This window comes from Alnus glutinosa, chromosome 9 (assembly GCF_958979055.1).
Source record: "Alnus glutinosa chromosome 9, dhAlnGlut1.1, whole genome shotgun sequence".
Lineage (NCBI taxonomy): Eukaryota > Viridiplantae > Streptophyta > Magnoliopsida > Fagales > Betulaceae > Alnus > Alnus glutinosa.
The window spans coordinates 28833295-28853831 of NC_084894.1; the positions used below are offsets into that span (position 1 = coordinate 28833295).

General features: G+C 33.1%; 1 protein-coding gene and 1 long non-coding RNA gene across 2 annotated transcripts; one reads left to right on the forward strand and one right to left on the reverse strand.

Moving 5' to 3' along the window:
• Nucleotides 1-1259: 1259 nt before the first annotated feature.
• Nucleotides 1260-18746, forward strand: LOC133876981 (probable LRR receptor-like serine/threonine-protein kinase At1g06840). The gene is made up of 20 exons (XM_062315214.1): nt 1260-1447; nt 1822-1975; nt 2687-2758; nt 2931-3002; nt 3226-3369; nt 3469-3540; nt 3635-3706; nt 3881-3955; nt 4526-4594; nt 4770-4838; nt 5011-5082; nt 11422-11508; nt 11769-11837; nt 12028-12527; nt 13145-13303; nt 13948-14231; nt 14798-14849; nt 15455-15705; nt 15942-16076; nt 18234-18746. The coding sequence occupies exons 1-20, from the start codon at nt 1351-1353 to the stop codon at nt 18576-18578; spliced, it is 2850 nt and encodes a 949-aa protein (XP_062171198.1). The 5' UTR covers nt 1260-1350; the 3' UTR covers nt 18579-18746.
• LOC133876984 (uncharacterized) lies at nt 5432-7567 on the reverse strand. The gene is made up of 3 exons (XR_009901628.1): nt 6992-7567; nt 6303-6337; nt 5432-5677 (listed from the first exon to the last, which is right to left on the reverse strand). It is a non-coding gene; the product is annotated as an uncharacterized LOC133876984 (long non-coding RNA).
• Nucleotides 18747-20537: the final 1791 nt, after the last annotated feature.

The window sequence follows — 20537 nt, forward strand, 5'->3', positions numbered from 1 at the left end:
TTTAATACTTCTGTTATATTTTCCATCTTAATATTAATGGTCTGCCACGTGTCAATCATGTAGGTTGACACGTGGCACTAAATAAAAATTGTTTGATGGGTTTTTGGCCCATGGGGATGGCCGAACCACCCCCAAGGGCCACGGGGATGTTTAGCCAATTTTATTTTTTTAAATTTTATTATTTTTTTATATAATTTTTAAAGATTTTAATTTTTAATTTTTTTAATTTTTTTTTTTTATATAGTGTCATGGTTGACACATGGCAAACCTTTGATATTTAGACCGAAAATGTAACAGAAGTACCAATGTGTTTTTTACCTATAAACTCAGGTACGTACCACATATAAAACAAATAAAAACTCAAGTACTAAATTTAAAAAAGCTGAAAATTCAAGTACAACTATGGTATTTAACCCTAGCTAATTTTTATTTGCTCCATTTAAATATTTTTCTTCATTCTTTTGGCAGTTGGAAGGTTCGTCCACTGTAGCCCTTGGCAGTTTGGAAGGTTAGACCTGACTTCACCAAACAAGCTCATCTTCTTCAACGAAAAAGACGATTAAATTTGTCAGTAATTTCATCTAAACTCATCAACTTTGCCATGCAATCACGAGAGAGAGAGAGAGAGAGAGAGAGAGAGAGAGAGAGAGATGTAGATGTTCGTACCTGGTGGGATTGGAAGCGCGTGGTGGAAGCTGATTCATAATCGGAACGTCCTCTTGCAAGTGAAGCTCTGCAGGTTGAGATCAAAGGGTGTTTACGGGCTGATTCAGAAAGATCGTCTTGCTGAGAGAGACAGGCAGAGTGACTTTTTCGCTTGGACAAACTTGCATTTTTGGTATCTTTATACATATTTTGATGAGATTCAACAGCAATAAAAGCAAGGCTGGCTTTTTCGCTTGCGGAATTCGGCCAATGCTCCAAAACATGGCCCAGCAACCAACCACCCTCTCAGAAAGTCAACATCGCCATCCGAGAACTTATTCTTTATCAGCTCTAAAAATAGATAGAAGTACATAAATATATATTTCTATTTACAGAGCTCGTTTCAAAGTTGCTGACGATTCTTTGTTTTATCAAAATACCCATTATTTTTACCAGCGGCTGAAAAAGATGGCTCTCATCTGCATCAGCCGCGAATTCGTGAGCGTTATTGACGAAGTGATAATAAGAAAGATTCCACCGTTCACACGGTGTCGGCACTCAATTTCAAACTCTTCTTTATTGCTTCTTGCAACCCAAGATAATATGCATTCCTGTTATCAGGTGGAGTACTCGGATACTACAACAATTCCCAGTGTTGGGTACACGGAAAAATTTGAGACTTCTGATGTTGTTTGCGTTATTGGGATGTATCCGTCAAGAGCTTGGGCGTATGGATTTTTTATTATTTCATGGTCTTCACTACTTATCGGAGCACAGCATCTCGTTACCAACCCTATAGAAGGTGATTTTGATTCAGTTTGCCCCTTTTGGCTACCATATTCTTGAGGGGATGCTTGTTTAGAGGTCACACGCAGCACATGGATACCTGTTTTAAGATTTCACTGATTTTAATTTGTTGTAAATTCAAATATTCACCTCCCTCTACTGGGATGTGAATAGGGTTGCATATAGTTGAGCAGTAGTTATTATTTGAGTTTATATGCTCAAACGTGGGTCTGCTAACATTGTTGATGTATATTTTTAAAGTAACTTCGCTTCCCTTTAATGTGGAAACCTCATACTAGAACTAGAGATACACAAGGACCAGTAAAGCTTATGAACTTTTTAAATGTTCATGTTGATGAAATTATGGTTAACATTTGTATTAATTTGCAGTGACAGCATTGCAGGCCATCAAGACAAGTTTGATAGATCCAAATAAGAATCTGAATAATTGGGATCAAGGAGACCCATGTACATCAAATTGGACAGGGGTTGTCTGCCACAATGCTACATTTTCAGATGATGGTTATCTACATGTTGACCGATTGTATGATTTTAACCTTTCTTGATTTTTGTTTCTATTGGGTAGCATAATCAGGATGAATCATGTTGCACACTTCCTTTAACTTAAAATAATTTTTCTTTCTTTATGTTTTTTGTACCCTTGCATGATGATATGTATAGTATTCCACTTCCATACTGCTCATATTAGTTGTGCCAGGGTACAGACTTCCTTTATTCTGTATTCATTTAAGATTAAAAGACAATGGTGGCTATATTCATTTCATTAGGATAATTACAAAATCCGAATTACAAAGAAAAAAACCAGAGGAAAAAAAAAAAAAAAACTGCAGTGGCGTTGGCGCGTGACAGCCACAAGCGGCTGCCGGCCGGCACGGGGCGGAACCAGCCGGAGACGAGCGGAAACTACCGGTGAAGCCAACGGAGCGGCGCGTGTGTGGAGAAAATGTCCCTAACGCCGTAGATCTATCAATTTGAGAATATATATTCGTGATCTTTTCTTTTGTCCAGAAAATTAATTTGTAATGCTTTATCATATAATTTATTGCCTACAGACTCAATCATCATTTCATGCCCAGCATTATATAAGATTTATGCAAGTCCAAAGTTCATAAATATATAAAGGCTATCAAGCTTTAATAAAACTGGGTATTAATCGCATGTGGGGCGCTTCCATGAAGAAGAAGAACTCCCATTAGGTGCTTTAATAATTTTCCTATGGACCTCTTTTCTGCAGGCAACTACTAAAAATGAATTTTTCAGGAAGTTTGTCACCAGAGCTTGGCCGCATATCGTATATGACAATATTGTAAGGAAAAGCAAACCTGAAAGCTACTTTTTGTGCTGCCAACATCTTTATCTGGATCGAAGTTTTTGGATCCCTCTTTCCTCAATCTTTTGAAACATTGTTATTCTCCTCCCCACATTGGCATTTGGTTTACTCATCCTACTGATATATTTTTCTTTTTACTCCATTAAAGGGATTTTATGTGGAACAACATAAGTGGGAGTATACCAAAGGAGATAGGCAATATTACGTCTTTGGAACTCTTGTAAGTTGAACAGACTTTTTTGGCGGGATAGGTTTGATACTCGATCGGTATTGTTATCGCATGAGATACCATTATGAAGTACGAATTTGCTACTACATGCATTTTCAAGGTTTTGATTTCTAAATAATGCAAGAGATAGTACTTGTGTCTGAACTAATTTACTTTATATGTTTGGCAGTGTTCTGAATACCTGGTCTTTTAATGTGATATTCCATGTTTTCAGGCTTTTGAATGGAAATCAATTAACCGGTCCTTTACCTGAAGAGCTCGGTTCTCTCTCAAACTTGGACAGAATACAAATTGACGAGAATCACATATCAGGACCAATACCAATATCATTTTCAAACTTGAACAAAGCGAAGCACTTGTGAGTGTTTTTCCGATGCTACATTCTCTAAAATCAGTTCTGAGATTACTAATCCTTCTATTTCTCTTTTTTCTTTTTTCTTTTGCCCCTTGTGAGCAGTCACATGAACAACAATTCAATTAGTGGGCAAATTCCGCCTGAACTATCTAAATTACCAAGCCTTGTTCACTTGTAAGTTGGTAATTTGTCATATTCATATTTCATAATGAGTTATGTATCAGTACAATCTATGAATTAGTGATCATATTCAATTCTGTACCTGCAGCCTTGTTGATAATAACAACTTATCAGGTTACCTTCCGCCGGAGTTCTCCAAACTGCCAAATTTACAGATACTGTATGGGTTCTTCGTTCCTCGAACCTAAATACATATATGTTTATCACATAAATGATGTTACCTCTGTAGTCTTTTTTCTTTGCTTCTCAACATGAACTAGGTTGTGATTTCAAAATTTTACTTAAGAAGTCTTACGTTAACTTTCTTAATGTGTTCAGTATCTTTGTTTTGCAGTCAACTTGATAACAATCACTTTGATGGGACTACAATTCCCTCTTCTTACAGCAACATGTCTAAATTGTTGAAGTTGTAAGTGGATATTATTATCCTCTGTTTGTAACTAGGTATTTCAAAAGTAAAGGAAGAGCAGGGTGCCAGCCTTGATGTGTGAGGCAGAGGTCTTTATTTATTTATTTTTTGGCCAAATGATAGAGGGGGCTTCTTTTTCTTTTTTTTTTTCTTTTTTTTTTTTCTTCTCTCTTTTTCTTTTCCTCCTAAACTGCAAAACTAAAACAACAAAGTGGAAAATACTAGCAAAATGAAAATAATATAAGAAAGGCAGAATGGTACTTTGTTGTCAAGAATACATAAATTACTTAAAGACATCGATTAAAAAGGAATAAAAAATTGGAATGTTACTTAACTTAGATGTGGAGGTTCTTAAGCCAACTAAGGTGGCATATCACTTTCTATGATTTATTCTTTGCTGTTTGATATTCATGTCACTTTGTATAATCTGTGCAAGTTGTACAGAAGCAATATTATCTTAATTAGCTATCACAAACCTTTCATGTTCTTGGAAGCTTTTCTTGCAAGATGGAAACCAAGAAGTACGCATTTTCACATATTCATGTGAAGATTTATAATTTTGTGTTCCAGGAGCATTAGGAACTGCAACTTGCATGGACCTATTCCTGATTTGAGCCAAATACCAAACCTTTATTATCTGTAAGTTGCTTTGTTTTGTTTTCCTTGTCATGTTATTATATGATAATGAAGTATCAGCTTTTAAATCAGAAAAAATAAATGCACCAGGCTAAATAAAATTTTCTTTCACATTGTCAAAGACATCTCAGTTAGCTACTTGTACTTTGATTATATTATTACTCTATATAAATTCCAGAGATCTCAGTTCAAATCAGCTAAACGGATCCATACCTCAAAGTAGGCTTTCTGAGAAAATCACAACCGTGTAAGATTCTCCATCTTTCAAATGACATGTCTTATACATCTTTTATGTTTTCGTTTAAATTTAATTTCCAGATACTACAAAATATTTTCAAACTTGTCTTTCAGTTTTCTAAGATATTTACAGCAACAATTACCTCGACTTTGAAAATCTATTATTTGAACAATATGCTCAGCTATTTATCCAACAACAATCTTACTGGAACAGTTCCTTCCAACTTTTCGGGTCTCCCTCATCTTCAGAAACTGTGAGTACGCTCCCACGTGCTCTTTCATCATTTTGTGTTTATTTCTATTTTTCAATGTTATTGTAAATCTATGACGACCTTTTTTTTTTTTTTTTTTTTTTAAAAACATACATAAATGGATCTTCACAATGACACAACTATTTGTCGCTCAGGCAACATAACATACACGTTCCATAACATGTACCTGATATTCAGAGTTACATCTAACACAGCAGAATATAAATATTAATGTGCAGCGGAACACATATGTAACACCCACCTTTTACAAAAAAGTGTAAGTGAAAATTTTTCAATTTCTACGTGACATTACTACATCATCAGAGTTAAGATTTGGCAGCGAAATATAATATATCCAACAGACTTGGAATTAATAACACGACAGAACTTCTATATGAAATGCTTCTAGACATCCATAAAGAAAATGTTTAGAACAAATACATGTAAACAGGTGTCAATAGTGACACTAGAGAATACATGAAAATTATTAGCAATCTTGTCAACATAAAATGTTATAAACAAAGAAAACTATAAACAAAGTACAAACTATGTGTCCATAGCTTTAAAACCTCTTGAGCTCTAATCTTTGTCTATAAACCTGCACCAATATATATATAGAAATAAAAATACAAAATACCCTTTAAGTGAGTCAGCTGTTTCTAATAATATAATGAATGCTGATTTATTTAATAAATGCAACATAATGCAGATATGGCTTTATAATCACGTATATATGCAATATACAGTCCATGGTCGCGAATCATAAACATAGATTGAATATATACACAATTATAAAGCAATAATATGACAGTTTTATATGCAAAGTTTAATTATCATCTTTTGCACTCCTCTCGTGATGGAACCTACGGTCCGTCTTAGCGTGTTGTGGGAACCTACGGTTCCAGCTAGCAATACCTTCACCCCCCGCTGTATTAGTCAACTCTAACTTAAAACTTATTTTATCTGGGGCTAGGAACCTAAGGTCCCAGCTGGCCTGCAAACCTACGATTACAACATTTGATTATTATTATTATTGCGGGAACCTAAGGTCCTATTGGCAATACCTTCGCCCCCCGCTGCATTCACCAACTTTGTTATTAATCAGTTTAATTAAAATATAAAACATGTAAATTCACACGCACAAACAAATTAAATAAAGCAATAAACACAATATTATGGAAAAATCCACCAGCTTCGTCATCAGTAAGTATAGAGATACTTACAGCCTTTTGGTGCAGTTCTCATAATATTTCATTCTCTGCAATAAATATATATTTACATACAAAGTGTTAACATCATTACTCAGGGATATTACTTATTTTCACTTAACATACTATATTCCAGCCTTAATAATAATCTTAGGAATAACATCTAAACTCTTTTTCGGTAAAAATACCATTTAACTAGAAATTCCTACTGTAATCCTAAAACCTTTTTCCTCATATTAGAAATACCAGTAAAACTAACATGTTCAAATCTCTAATTCATCTAGTAAAAATCCACAAGATAAGTTCACACAAAATTGACCCATAAATTAAAGTAGATAACATCTTTCACATTTTCATTCCCAGATGCTCGGCCAACATAGGCATTCAACCCAAAAAGATCTTGCTTACCACAACTACCTCTACTGCCAGAACTTTAAACCATTTACAACATAGTTACATATGAATTTACAACAATCACACAGATACACCCAACCGGATCCTCAAAACAGGGGAGATCATCATTGACCAAAAACCCATTAAATCGGCTAAAGATCAGTAAAACAGAGCATCAAAATTTGATCAAAAGTCTATCAATAATCACCCACAGTAAATCAAATACAAATCCACCCAAAATATCCACAATAAATCAAATAGAAATCACAAGAAATCATCAGGAATTTCTGTTTAAGGCTGTAGAAATTCACCGGAAAACATCTCTAGGCTTCACCGGAAAATCACTACTGGAAGTCGCCGGATTTCCGGCCAGAACCGCCGGGAATCGCTACTGGGACCATTTCCGGCGATGGCCCCTGAAGGATCGGGTAGGGTCTCGTCGGAGGGTCGGGTTTCTGCTCCGATTCTCCTGGGTTTCAGATCCTTCTGGGTCTGTCGGGTCCTTTCCTCTCTCCGTCGGTTTCTCGAGCAACGACCACCGGAAATCGAAACTCCGGTGGTCTAACCCTCCCCTGGCTCTCCATCTTCGTCCGTCTCCCGTTTAGTCTCTCTCTCTGTTTCACTCTCTCCAGGTCTCTGTCTCTCTCAGTCGGCTTCTCTCTCTCTCGGGTCTCTCGGTCTTAGAAGAGAAGAAAGAAGAAAGGAAGAAAGGAGATAGGGAGAAGAAAAGGGGGACCGGGTCTCTCCTCTCATCTCACTCTCAGATTTTCTCTCTCAATTTCACTCTCATCTCTGATTCTCCATCGCTCTCACTTCCCCCTTCTCCCACGATCGTCCCCTCTCGGAGACTCGGACGGAAACAGGGAAAAGAAGAGCAAGAAAAAAAGAGAAAGAAGAGAAGAAAGAAGAGAGAAATAATGAACAAAACTTAAAGACTTGTTTGACAAACCATTCCCAACTCTCCATCCTTTTTTTTTACTTCTCTCAAAAAAAAATTAAATTAAAAACATTCTAATTTTTTTGTACTTTTTATATCACATTAATCATATTTTATTACTATTTAAATAAAAAAAAATCCATTACAAAATAAAATTTTTTTACTTTTTTAAAAAACATTCTCAAATTTTATATCACATCAATCACTTCTTACTATACAACACACAAAAATTCCACAACATAATTGCTTACCAAACAGGCCTTTAGTAATTATAACTGAGTGGTGCGAGAATTTAAAGGAATTGTGGGTTTAATTCATAGAAGTTACTAAACTGTGGCTAGTTTTTATCTTATTTAAAATTAATATGAGTTAAAAAGTAAAATATTGAATTAATCTATGGTTAAATTTTATCTTAGTTAGATTAACTTTAGTTAACCTTAAAAAAATATCTAATTAATCCATGGTTAACTTTTATTGAGTTAGGTTAACTAGAGTTACTTTTTAATAAAAACTAATCATTATTAATTATGATTATTTTTATATAAGATCTTTTTCATTAATAACTCACAACGGTGTAATTTTAAACCCGTTTTGAGTCTAGTTCGTTTCATAAATAATGTTAATTGTTGAATAACATTATTACTAATAATATTATTATACAAAATAATATTAGGTCAAAATAATATCATGTTCAATAAAAATATTTCAAAATAATATTATAAATCAATAATATTATTCCACAAAATATTTTCATATAATAATATTAAGAATATTATTATCCCAACTAATTTTACCAGATATTTAGGTTTGTCTATTAATCAATTAAAAACAGGTGGCGCATAAATAGACAATTATCAGAATAATGTCGATCGAGCAATTAAAAGTGTGAATTGATCGCTATAGATCTTAAATTCTATTTAAGACGCCATGTCTTAAAATCTGGGGTGTTACAACATATCAATAGCGGAAATAGATCTAATACATAACGGTTAATTACAACAACAAAAGTCATTTACAAGTCTATCTATTTAAGACTTATAAGACATATTACACTAATTACATACTAAAATACATGTTCAATAAATACATAAGCCACATAGGATACGAGCCATAAATAAAATACCCAAAATACGAACTACTCATAAGTCCGTGATTTATGACTGTTGTGATGTGCTCCAATCATAGCATCACATACGCTAGGTAGACAAATCAATATCTATATCCGCAGAACCTGTATCATCGTCTGCACAGTTGCGGGGGTTGCCGCATCCGCACAGGTAGAATTATGAGCTCACCGCCTTAGCATAATTAATTACACTAAGACCTCAGAAGAATACTATTCACTGAGTTTTTTGCAAAGAACCAACTTTTCTTTTATAGTCTTGCGAGTACTATAACAGCTACCAATTTTATAAACTTTTATTTGAAAACTCCATAACTGATATAGTAAACACCGATTAATATAAAACATTTAAAGCATACTATGTAGTTGTGCCCATATATAGAAGTCCTAATCATCCCACCTTAAAAGCTTGTACATATCAACCCATCTACAATATATTACTTTAGTACTAAGACATCCACATTAATAGAATTAGGCAACACTAAGCCTAAACCTTCTAGCAAATTGTCTTTGAACATCAGCATGATCATATGAGTACTAGAGTTAGACTTCATTATACAAGCACGTCTTAACTGAAGAACAACAACTCGCAAGGCCTTACACAGATGTTAGTATCCTATAATACCAAACCTAAACCTTCTAGCAAATTGTCTTTGAACGTCAATGTAATCATGCGAGTACTAGAGTTAGACTCCAATATACAAGCACGTCTTAACTGAAGAACAACAACTCGCAAGGCTTTACATAGACGCAGGTATCACTAATTCTAGGCAATGCAATCATCTACGAACTCTTAAACTTAATGCATTTAAATCATACAAATAATACGTTTAGCAAAACTACAATATATAAGACATACAACTCATTCCATCACATCACAATATATGTATGTATATGCCAAACGAACGAGGACCGTATCCCATATTAACGTCGAGTCCGTAACTCCAAAGAACAGGGACCATATCCCAAGGTTTGTGCAGTTAAGCACGAAATGCATCATGTCCCAATTTTATAACTCACACAAAAATCCCAATTATTTTCAATGCAACTATAGTCTATAAAAATCTCAACCACAGCACACAATCTCACAATTCATTCCAAACTCCACATATCATTTTCATACTTCAAAACATCATCATAATTTCAAGAGACTCAAAAGTACTCAAATCATCCAAAACAGATATATTCAACATACAATTGGTTTGGATTTATAAAACAACATATATATATTTTACAATTAATTAATATATGAAAATAATAGTTTCTCATTGAGTAGAATACTCACATTAGCTGCACGGATATTAAGCATTAGGTTTCCTAGACACCACCATGCAATGCATTACTATAAAAACAATACATTGCACATTATTGACAACTTCTAATATTGGACTCACATTTAGCTCTTAAATTGCTCAAGAGCTAACCCATTGAAAACCCATAATATTTTAAGGGTTCCAAACACCTATCCATAAAACATAGACATTAACTAAAACTCAAACAATACTAACCCAAAGTATTTACTAAGGGTTATATATTAAAATCACTATTTAATTATCTACTCATAATATTAATAACTAACCTATAATTAATTTCACTAACCCATAAATTATTTTCACTAACACTTTTATAATAATATTAGCTCTAAAATTATATTCACTAATCTCTAAATTATTTTTTACTAACATTTTCTCAATATCATTAACTCTAATATTATGTTCATTAATTATTATTATTTTTTTTTTTACAACAATTACTAACTTTTTAACATAATTTAACGATTTAGATTTTAATCACTTAAAAATCTTCAAATTAATTTAACCCATCAAATTAAGGTTTCTAAACTTTAAATTATAATTTATAAAATACTACCCCAAACACAATATTATTAATCCAATACCTTTTACTAAGGGTTAATCACATAAAAGCTCAATTAAAATTAAATACCCAAAAGTTAGGGTTTGAAGAAACTCACAAAAAATTTCACCAAATGTAAATCCAACACTTAGAGAGTATTTAGCAAGCTCCTCACAACAAATCTTGTGTGCACATAAAATCAAACTCATATATCTTTAGATTTAATCTAAAATCTCAAAGACCAAAAGTTTGTGAAAATACCTCAAACCAATCAGTAGAAACGTAGATTGGGCTTCATAGATCACGTTTCCGAAATCGAATTTAAGTTTGGACGATTGGATCTTCGCAGATCAAAGAAAATGAAAAAAAATTATCTTTTGGAACAAAAAGAGGCATATGCTACTTTGGCCTTCATTTTAAATGTGGGGCGCACACACCACTTAATTTTTTTTTTATTTGACTTTTTGACTTTTCTTTTTTCTTTTTTATCTTTTAATTCTTTTCTTTTCTTTATTTTATTTTATTCATTAATTATATATATATATTCATTTCTACTTTCTTTTCTATTTTCTATTTTCTTTAGACTTCAAAAATATTCATTTACGTTTTAATGACACTAAATTATCCTTAGTCAATTATTTACTCAGTTTTCATATTTTAATTACTACAAAATATTTTAGACATTACAAAAGCATTTCATGTTTATCTCAAGTTGAGTTCCACTTATCTCAACCATTAGATTTTTAAGTTACTAGTTAATATCAGCCAATAAATTGAAGTGTTAACAAACTAAAAAGCTTTATTTGGTAAATTATTCCCCATGGCAGGTCAATCGCGAACAATGCATTGAGTGGTTCCGTTCCATCCACCATTTGGCAAAATCAGACTTTGAACGGAATGGAAAGCCTTAAAGTGTAAGACCTGAACGAAAAATGTCACTGTTCCCTCGGTTAAACTTTCTATGTCTGGTTGTGTGAGTGTGCATATATGTGTGCTTTCACATTTCCAAGCATCTTGTTCTTGTACTGGTACAAGATAAGTTGATTCCTTTCTTTCTGATTGCAGCATGCTCTTTGTAAGAGTCAAAGTTATAACCTCCTGGCTCGACTTAATAAGTTTGCAAGGATTTCATACCAGATTTTCTAAGTGATTTTGTGGATCTTTGATATTGCAGGGAGTTGCAGAATAATAAGCTTTCCAAAATTACAGGAAGCACTAGTGTTCCTCCAAATGTGACTGTCTGGTTTGCTTTTATACTTGCTTCTCAATTTGTTTCATATAGAACTTTATGTATAATGAAATACATCTTCAAATTAATATGACTTCTTGGTAAAAGAGTATGCAAGTGCCCCTTGTAGTTTTAATCATGAAGTGTTACAGTCACAGCACATTGATATAATGATCATCTCACCCATTTGATCGTTTACTTTCAGGCTTCAAGGGAATCCCCTATGCTCTAATACCAACCTAGACCAGTTTTGTGGATCTAAAAGTGAGGATGAAAATAACAGCCAGAGTTCAACAAATACCATTTTTAATTGTCCAGGGTGCCCACCCCCTTATGAATATTTGCCTACATCTCATAAACCTTGTTCCTGTGCTGCCCCTCTACTTGTTGGATATCGGTTGAAAAGTCCCGGATTCATAGATTTTCGTCCCTACAGATATGAATTTGAGAACTTCTTGACATCTAAACTTGAGTTATTTCTTCATCAACTGTACATTGATTCCTTTTCTTGGGAAAAAGGACCTCGACTGAGAATGTACCTAAAAATATTTCCTGTATTTGATGAAAACGTCAAGAATTCTGATCATATCTTCAATGGGAGTGAGGTTCGGCGAATTATGAACATGTTCATATCATGGAAAATTAATAATCCTGGCACATTTGGACCTTATGAAGTTCTTAACTTCACTGACGTTTATAATGATGGTTTGTCCCAAAACCCTTATTTGATATATTTTGTGAGTGAGCCTTGTTGAGGTTGGAATTAATGCTTATTTACCATTTGAAGATTTGCAACTTTTTCTCTAATTTATTTGGCCTGTACCTTAAAATAATTTATTCTTAAAAGATAATCTTAGGCATGTGGCGTCATTCTCTGTTTTATTGTGGTAGTGCCTACTTGTGTTTGTGTTCATATACGGTAATGCCCCATCCCCCCCGCCCCGTTCTTTTGCTTCCTAATCTTGTTGAAGATAGGCCTCATTTGTAGGCAGTTCAATGCTTTCACCATACTGAGCATACTGAGAGCTATGTTAAGTGGTATGGTAGATATGGTTGCACTAATGTGATCCAGCACATAAGTGAATAACTGCAGTGCTCAGTTCAGCATGATTCTATGCTTGCTGGATAATTAAGTTGTGTTCTATATTGACCAAGAAGGCAGCTTTAAGCTCACACCATATGTCACTCATGGCTTGACCCCATGCATAGATGAACTATGCTTTGGTCGTATCTTACCTTCTTTCATGTATTCATATATGAGGTGGATATTCTTAAGATAGTCGTGATTTTGTTTATGCTCACAGTTCTCACTAATGTCACAGTGATTACCACCCCTCCAAGGTCTGCTTTAAGCACGGGTGCATTGGCTGGCATAGTATTGGGGGCCATTGCAGGTGCAGTTGCATTGTCTGCAATTGTTTCTCTTCTGATACTAAGAGCGCATACGAGGAAGTACCATGCAATTTCTAGAAGACATCATTGTGAGTATCTTATGTCTATGATTTTAGGATGTTTAGGTAGATATTTCTTGATTTTTCATTATGCTTATAGTTGTGTCTATTATACATCGTGATTAGGCCTGCCAATCAGGCTGGCTGATGCTTGCCCAAGCTTAACCCAAGGTAGAAAGACTCATCCTGACCCAAAATTGTCATTTTGTTAGCCCTATCTCAGCTAATGTTGTTGGGAAAGTTTCCGCCAAGTTTGACTCACTGTTAATGGAAACATTATTAAGAGATGAGAAACTTCAGTCAAAGTGTTGCATATTGGCTCAAACCATCTCTAAGTTGAATAACAAGCAGTTAGCCACTATGTTAACAATGCAGTTGACTTCAAATCATAAAAAAAACAAATAAATAAATAAATTTAAAAGAATCAGCGTTATTCAGCTTCAATCTCAGCCTGTAACATGCTTATAGATTTTTTTTTTGTGCATTGTCATCATGCCTGTATTTAGACTTTTATTCGAAATATCAGAAATTTGGAAGTGTGAATGGAAATATTCAAATATAGATGCATAATTCTTTCAATTATTTTAAAACCAATTAATGGGCACAGCCTCTTTATATGAAGCTTCTATCATTATGCTTTCATTATTGACATTGAACCTGTATTTAACATACAGTATCCAAGGCCTTCATGAAAATTGATGGTGTGAAGGATTTCACTTATAGAGAAATGGCAATGGCTACAAAAAATTTTAACAGCTCCTCTGAGGTTGGCCAAGGAGGGTATGGAAAGGTTTATAAAGGCATTCTGGCTGACGGTACACTTGTTGCCATAAAACGTGCAAAAGAGGGATCCTTACAGGGTGAAAAGGAGTTCTTAACAGAGATAGAACTATTGTCAAGGTTACATCACAAAAACCTTGTGTCTTTGATTGGATATTGTGATGAAGGTGGTGAACAGGTGCTTTGTCTTATCCTAACTGAATATATGTGGAAATAAAATAAATAGAATATTTGGATTATCTATCAATCTTGTCGCTGAATCCATAAGGACATATGCTCAGGAAAAAAAAAAAAAAAAAAAGAGAGAATCCACAAGGAGACGATTCCTATCAACTTAGGAAAATGCTGCAGTAAAAACCAGAGATAATTAAAGCTGTTAGAGCAAAAAAATGAAAGATTTAAAACCACATATATATATATAGCTGCTTTTGAATAACTGCGAACAATAGAAGAAATCATATCCAATCTAGAGACGTTACATATGAGGTGCTGGTTTGTTAATAATGGAAAAGCATGTAGTTCTTCGTAAGTTTAGGGTTATTTGATTAAAAAAATGCACAAACATCTCCTTTCAATGAACTTGGGAGAATACAGTTCTTCACTTTTTCATGAGCAGTATTTCTTTTTCTTGCAAAGTTGTTACACTTTCAAGAGAAGGCCTAGTTTTTCTTGGTCTTTATTGCTGAATATTTGTTGAAATTTTTGTTTGGGAAAAGCTTCAAGTGAGTATTGTTGTGCATGCAGATGTTGGTCTATGATTTTATGTCAAATGGTACTCTAAGGGATCACCTTTCTGGTACGCCTTATTTAGTCCTTTAAGTTTTCCTTTTATTGATCTTACTACAAATATATATATATTTTTTTTCCTGTACTTTAAGGTGTCACCTTTATGGTATACCTTATTATGTTAAATTACACACTTATCCCAAAAGCTTAAGTTGATAAGAGGAGATGAATTTATTCATTTATTTTATATTCTAGCTTTCTTTTACGTGTGGGCTCAAACTTTCCCTTAATTAGTGAGGCCCAACGCGTGAAATATTTAATTGAAATGAGAGGTGAATAACGGAGTTAAGATTCAAACTCAAGACCTTTGGCTCTGGTTTCATGTTAAATTATCACTTGTTTTAAAAGCTCAAGTTCATAGAAATGGGTAAATTTTAGCCATTAATCAATACTTTAACACACCTTATATCCATCCTCTAAGTTTTCCTTCTATTGATCTCACTAAATCTTTATTTAAAAAAAAAAAAAAAAAAAAATTCTGTGTTCGTCACTACATATGAATGCAAGTGAAAAAAATATTGTAATCTATAATTTGCAAAAGTACAGTTTCTCCCTTTCAAATTCTGTATTACATTCTAATGAGCTTATTGGTGGTTCACGTATGTAATAATACAGCCAAGTCTAAAGAACCTCTTAGTTTTGCTATGAGATTGAGAATTTCCCTGGAATCAGCTAAGGGCATCCTCTACCTACATACGGAAGCTAACCCTCCATTATTTCACCGGGATATCAAGGCCAGCAACATATTATTGGACTCTAAGTATACGGCAAAAGTTGCCGATTTTGGACTTTCGCGACTTGCCCCAATTCCAAATATTGAAGGGATTGTGCCTGCTCATATATCTACCATTGTAAAGGGAACTCCAGTAAGACTCTTATAGTTGGTGTTTACCAAAAAGAATTATAGACTTCATGAGTTTCAATTCTAAGTTTATATTTTTTTTATTTATTTTTTTTACTTATCATAAAAAAATAAAAAAAAATAAAAAAATTTAAAAATAAGTAAATAAAACTCAAACCGGAAGAAATAGACTAATAAAATGTTGTAAGAGATATAATTGATGTCTATTTTTTCCTCTCATTTTTTGTATTAACTTTGTAGGGTTACGTAGATCCGGAGTACTTCTTAACTCATAAACTCACAAGCAAAAGTGATGTTTATAGTCTTGGTGTTGTATTTCTGGAACTGCTAACTGGGATGCGGCCAATCACACATGGCAAAAACATTGTTAGAGAGGTAAAACTTTATAGAGCTTTTTAGATTCTTTTTTTTTTTTTTTGGGGGGGGGGGGGGGGAGAGAGGGGCCAATACTATCATGAGCTGATTGGACGTACTAGAAAGGATTTTCATACTTTTAGGCCTCATTTGGTTCGCGGATTAGACCCATGGAATAACTATTCCTTTGTTTGGTTATATATTGGACCCGTTTGGTAACCAAACCAAACAATTTCAATTCCCATTTCACTTCTCCCAAAAAAATCAAATAAAAAACATTCCAACTTTTTTATACTTTTTACATCACATCAATAATTTTTTATTACTATTCAAATAAAAAAACTCACTACAAAACAAAACTTTTTCACTTTTCTATAAATCAATCTCAAATTCTATATCACATCAATCATTTATTATTACTATTCAAATAAAAATTCCATTTTCCACAACTTACCTAACAGCTTCATTATTTGAGGGAATAGTTATTCCCACGGAATAGCTATTTCCTTACGAAGAAGAATAGGTATTCCACTCAACCTATTCCTTTCCTGTAGGAATAAATAGAATTCGTTTTTTGCCCAAAAGCCCCAACCCTCTCAACACCCAAGTCTCTTGTCCCTCTCTCTCTATTTCTCATGGTGTGTTTGGATACGAAATTTTGAAAATAAAATATAATTATGATTCTACTTTTTTCAAAAATAAATCATATTTTATTCAACTTTTTCAAAAACAAATCATATTTTATTCAACTTTTTCCAAAAAATCAAACCTCAAAATTCACAAACAGAATAAGAATTTAATTCAGATTTCAAAAATTCAACATTCAAATGCACCATCAGTATCTCTCTCCATCTTTGTAATTATTCTGCAATTATATTCTCATCCCCCTCTCTCTGTTTCTCAACCCAACTTAATTTGTTGTGGATTTTTTTTTTTTTACCTGTGATGTAGACTACAAAATGCACTTAGATGTAGTAAAACAAGTACCTCTTGATATCGGGGGGGACTCCAATTGTCTTGCGGAGGCTTAGGAAAAACTTTGTAAGCAAAGAACGGATGTTTGTTGCTGGAAAACAAATAAAAATGGCTTTGCAGATGATTTATTTTTTTATGATGATGATATGACGATTATGTTTTTTTTTTTTTTTTCTTATAAATTATTTTACTTTGTAAGCAAAAGAACGAATGTTTGTTGTAGAAAAACAAATAAAAAAGAATAAAATAAAAAGGGCTTTGCAGATGATCTATTTTTTTCTTTGTATTTTTTTATGATGGTGATATGATGATTATGTGGGTGTGTGGGTGTGTGTGTGTGTGTGTGTTTTCTTATAAATAATTTTGTAGAGTAATTGTATATGAAAAAAAAAATGAAAAAAAAAAAAGCCATGAACTTTGAAATTTATAAAAAAAAAAAAGAAAAAAAAAAGAAAAAAAAAAGAAAAAAAAAAAAAGGTCGTAGTATAATTATTTATGTTTCTAAAATAAAGAAAAAAAATGTCCTTAAGAATATAAATTATATTTGTATTATAAGGGTGTTTTAGGAAATTTGATTATAATATGATTCTATTCACTAATGTATTGCACTGTACCAAACAAAAGAATACATATGCAATGTTCTATTCCACCGTTACAACTAAACAAAAGAATATGAATAGTTATTCCATTCCACCTTCATCTATTCCCAGGAATAATTATTCATTTTCCTAATGGAATAGACATTCCGCGAACCAACGAAACCTTAGTGTTACATAGTTGTTCAAGAATAATGAAAACAACTTTTAGTCTGTCTCTTTGTCTCTCTTCCTCCTGCCATGTCATTTTAGACCATGTGTTAATAGTCAAGAGAGATCTCCTCAAGTTTCAGTTTTAATTTTAATAAATCAGTGTAGACAGTTAATATATTCTGTATAATCTTCAACTCTACTCTTGAGTGAGACCTAGCCACACAATCCACTCATTGACCTCTTATGTATTAGATTCAAGTAAAAGCATACTTTGTAAATAAAAAGGTGTCCCCACTATATCAAGCCAAAGTTGGAACTCGTTTCATACATTTAGTATTTATCTTTTATAAATTTAAGATCATTTTGTATTATTTTAATTATTTAGATACACGGGTTGGAATGTTATCCAATAAAGTAGTCTCCTCTAACTTGCTATAGTTTTCATCCATTTCAGGTTAATGTTGCATATCAATCTGGTAAGATCTTTTCGGTTATTGATGGGGGAATGGGATCTTGTCCTTCTGAATGTTTGGTGATATTCGCAACTTTGGCCCTCCAGTGTTGCCAAAATGAGACAGATGCACGACCTTCAATGGCAGAGGTGGTCCGAGAACTTGAACGCATATGGCTTATGATGCCCGAGTCTGACATCGGAATAGCAGACCCCATGGTCATTGATGCTGAAAAAGTAGTCACTCCACCATCATCATCCTATAGACTGAAGAATTATTATATGTGGTCAGATGCATCTGGGAGCAACCTTGTTAGTGGAGAGATTTCAAGCATCACGCCCAGATAGAAAACATTTTCATTGTGAACTTGGTTTTTGATTTTGTTTGTAGTCTTCTCACTTTTTGTTTTGGAAAAGTTATTGTAGATGATATGATAATGTTGCTATAGAAACCGATATTGAACTTTGAAGTAAACAGAGCTATTGATAGTAAAGTACAATTGATAGGATATATAAGTTGGAAAATGCTAGAATTCCCACCCCCATCCCACCCCAATCCCACCAACTCTAAGTGTTTTAATTTTTTTATTTAATAAATCAATTTTCAACTTTTTACACTTAGGGGGGTGGGATGGGGGTGGGACATATAAGTTTATGGAGTATATGTTGTCTGATTTGACAGAAAGGGTGTTGAAAATCCTGAAGCTACGAGTCTATGGCGAAAAGGGTTTGGTTGAAGCACTAGTTTTGAAATTTGGCTTCATATACACATTGGAAATGATCCCCAGTGATTCTTTTTAACAATGCAATGTTGTTGTGAAGGGGTATAAACATTTTGCTTAGGGATGCTTGTCTCAAATGCTCAGGGGCCATCATCACTTGCCGACACCAATTCTAGATCTAGGCCTTTTGAATTCTTCACCTGAGGGATAAGTGCTTAGGTTGTTAATGCTTTTTATTTGAAAAATGTATTATAATGCGACATAAATGTGAAAATAGTTTTGAATATTTTATATTTTAAGTTGTTTATTAATATTTTTGTTTTGAAAACAAAAAATAAAAGGGAGAATGTCCAAACTTATAAGGCTCCAACAAGATCTTCTACAATCATAGAAAGAATGAATATTTATAGATTTATATATCTAATCAAACTTTGGGAGAATGTGAATTTTATTTTGTAAAGTAATTCGTGAAGATCACATTTTACCTGATTTTTCATTTCTAATATGGAGCTCCTAATGAGAAAACTCTTATACTCCTAACATGAATTTAACAAATTTTGTAATGAATTGTGCATAATATGAACATGCACCAACAAAAGATAAAAGATAGTAATTGTCTTTGATGAAAGAGAGCTAGAGTAGTTTGCTCCAACGTGGCATTTGGTTTGGGAAATCTAATATTTTCCACGATTCTCTTCAACATCCACATTCTCAAAGAATATGATGTGATGTGCAAATTTTAATACTCATAAGCACACGAATCGTTTGCAATATAGTGTATGTTCAAGTGCGAGGTCGAATCCACAGGAAATTGTGTTGCGAAAATAAATTTCTATTTAAATTAATTTTATTTTGACCTAGTTCCAAATTTTGGGATTTTTTTTTTTTTTTTTATGAATAAAAGAAAACATAACTAAAATAAATGAAAACAAAACAAAAGAAAAAAGTACTAAGGTTTTGGAATTCACACCCACCAAATCATAGCAACATATTTTCATATTTGTCAGCACATATTCGGAGTTCCCACAATTACAAATCTTGTGTATGTTCTACTATGCTTCAAATTAATTAAATCATTCACTGAATCCATTCTATGCACAAATCACAAAAGATATCCGGTTTAAACCAAATTATCAAATGTATCCTTAGAACGAAACACAATAAATATCTAATGTTTTGATAAATGAAAAATTCAAACAATCAATTAAATGAGACTATTCTCAAATCATCACATGTATCCGGAAATCACAATAGATATCTAAGGAATCATCTCAATAATTGAAAAGAAGTAGAACATTGGAAATATTAAACCCAATAAAATCGGATAATATAAACTCTCATAAAAATATTGTTGTTCTTCGAATGTGAGGTTTCATCTTCAACCTTAGTTAAAAAAAATAATAAAAAATAAAAAAAAAATAAAAAAAAAATTAACTACTCATCACTAAGAAGAAAATACTAAATTTTATTAAGAACATAAAAATAAAAATAACAAAAAAAACTTACAAATTCTACGTGCCTTGGTGTGGCTGTAGGCTTGCGCCTCTTACCCTCCACACCTTTACAAGAGAAAAGAGAGAATATA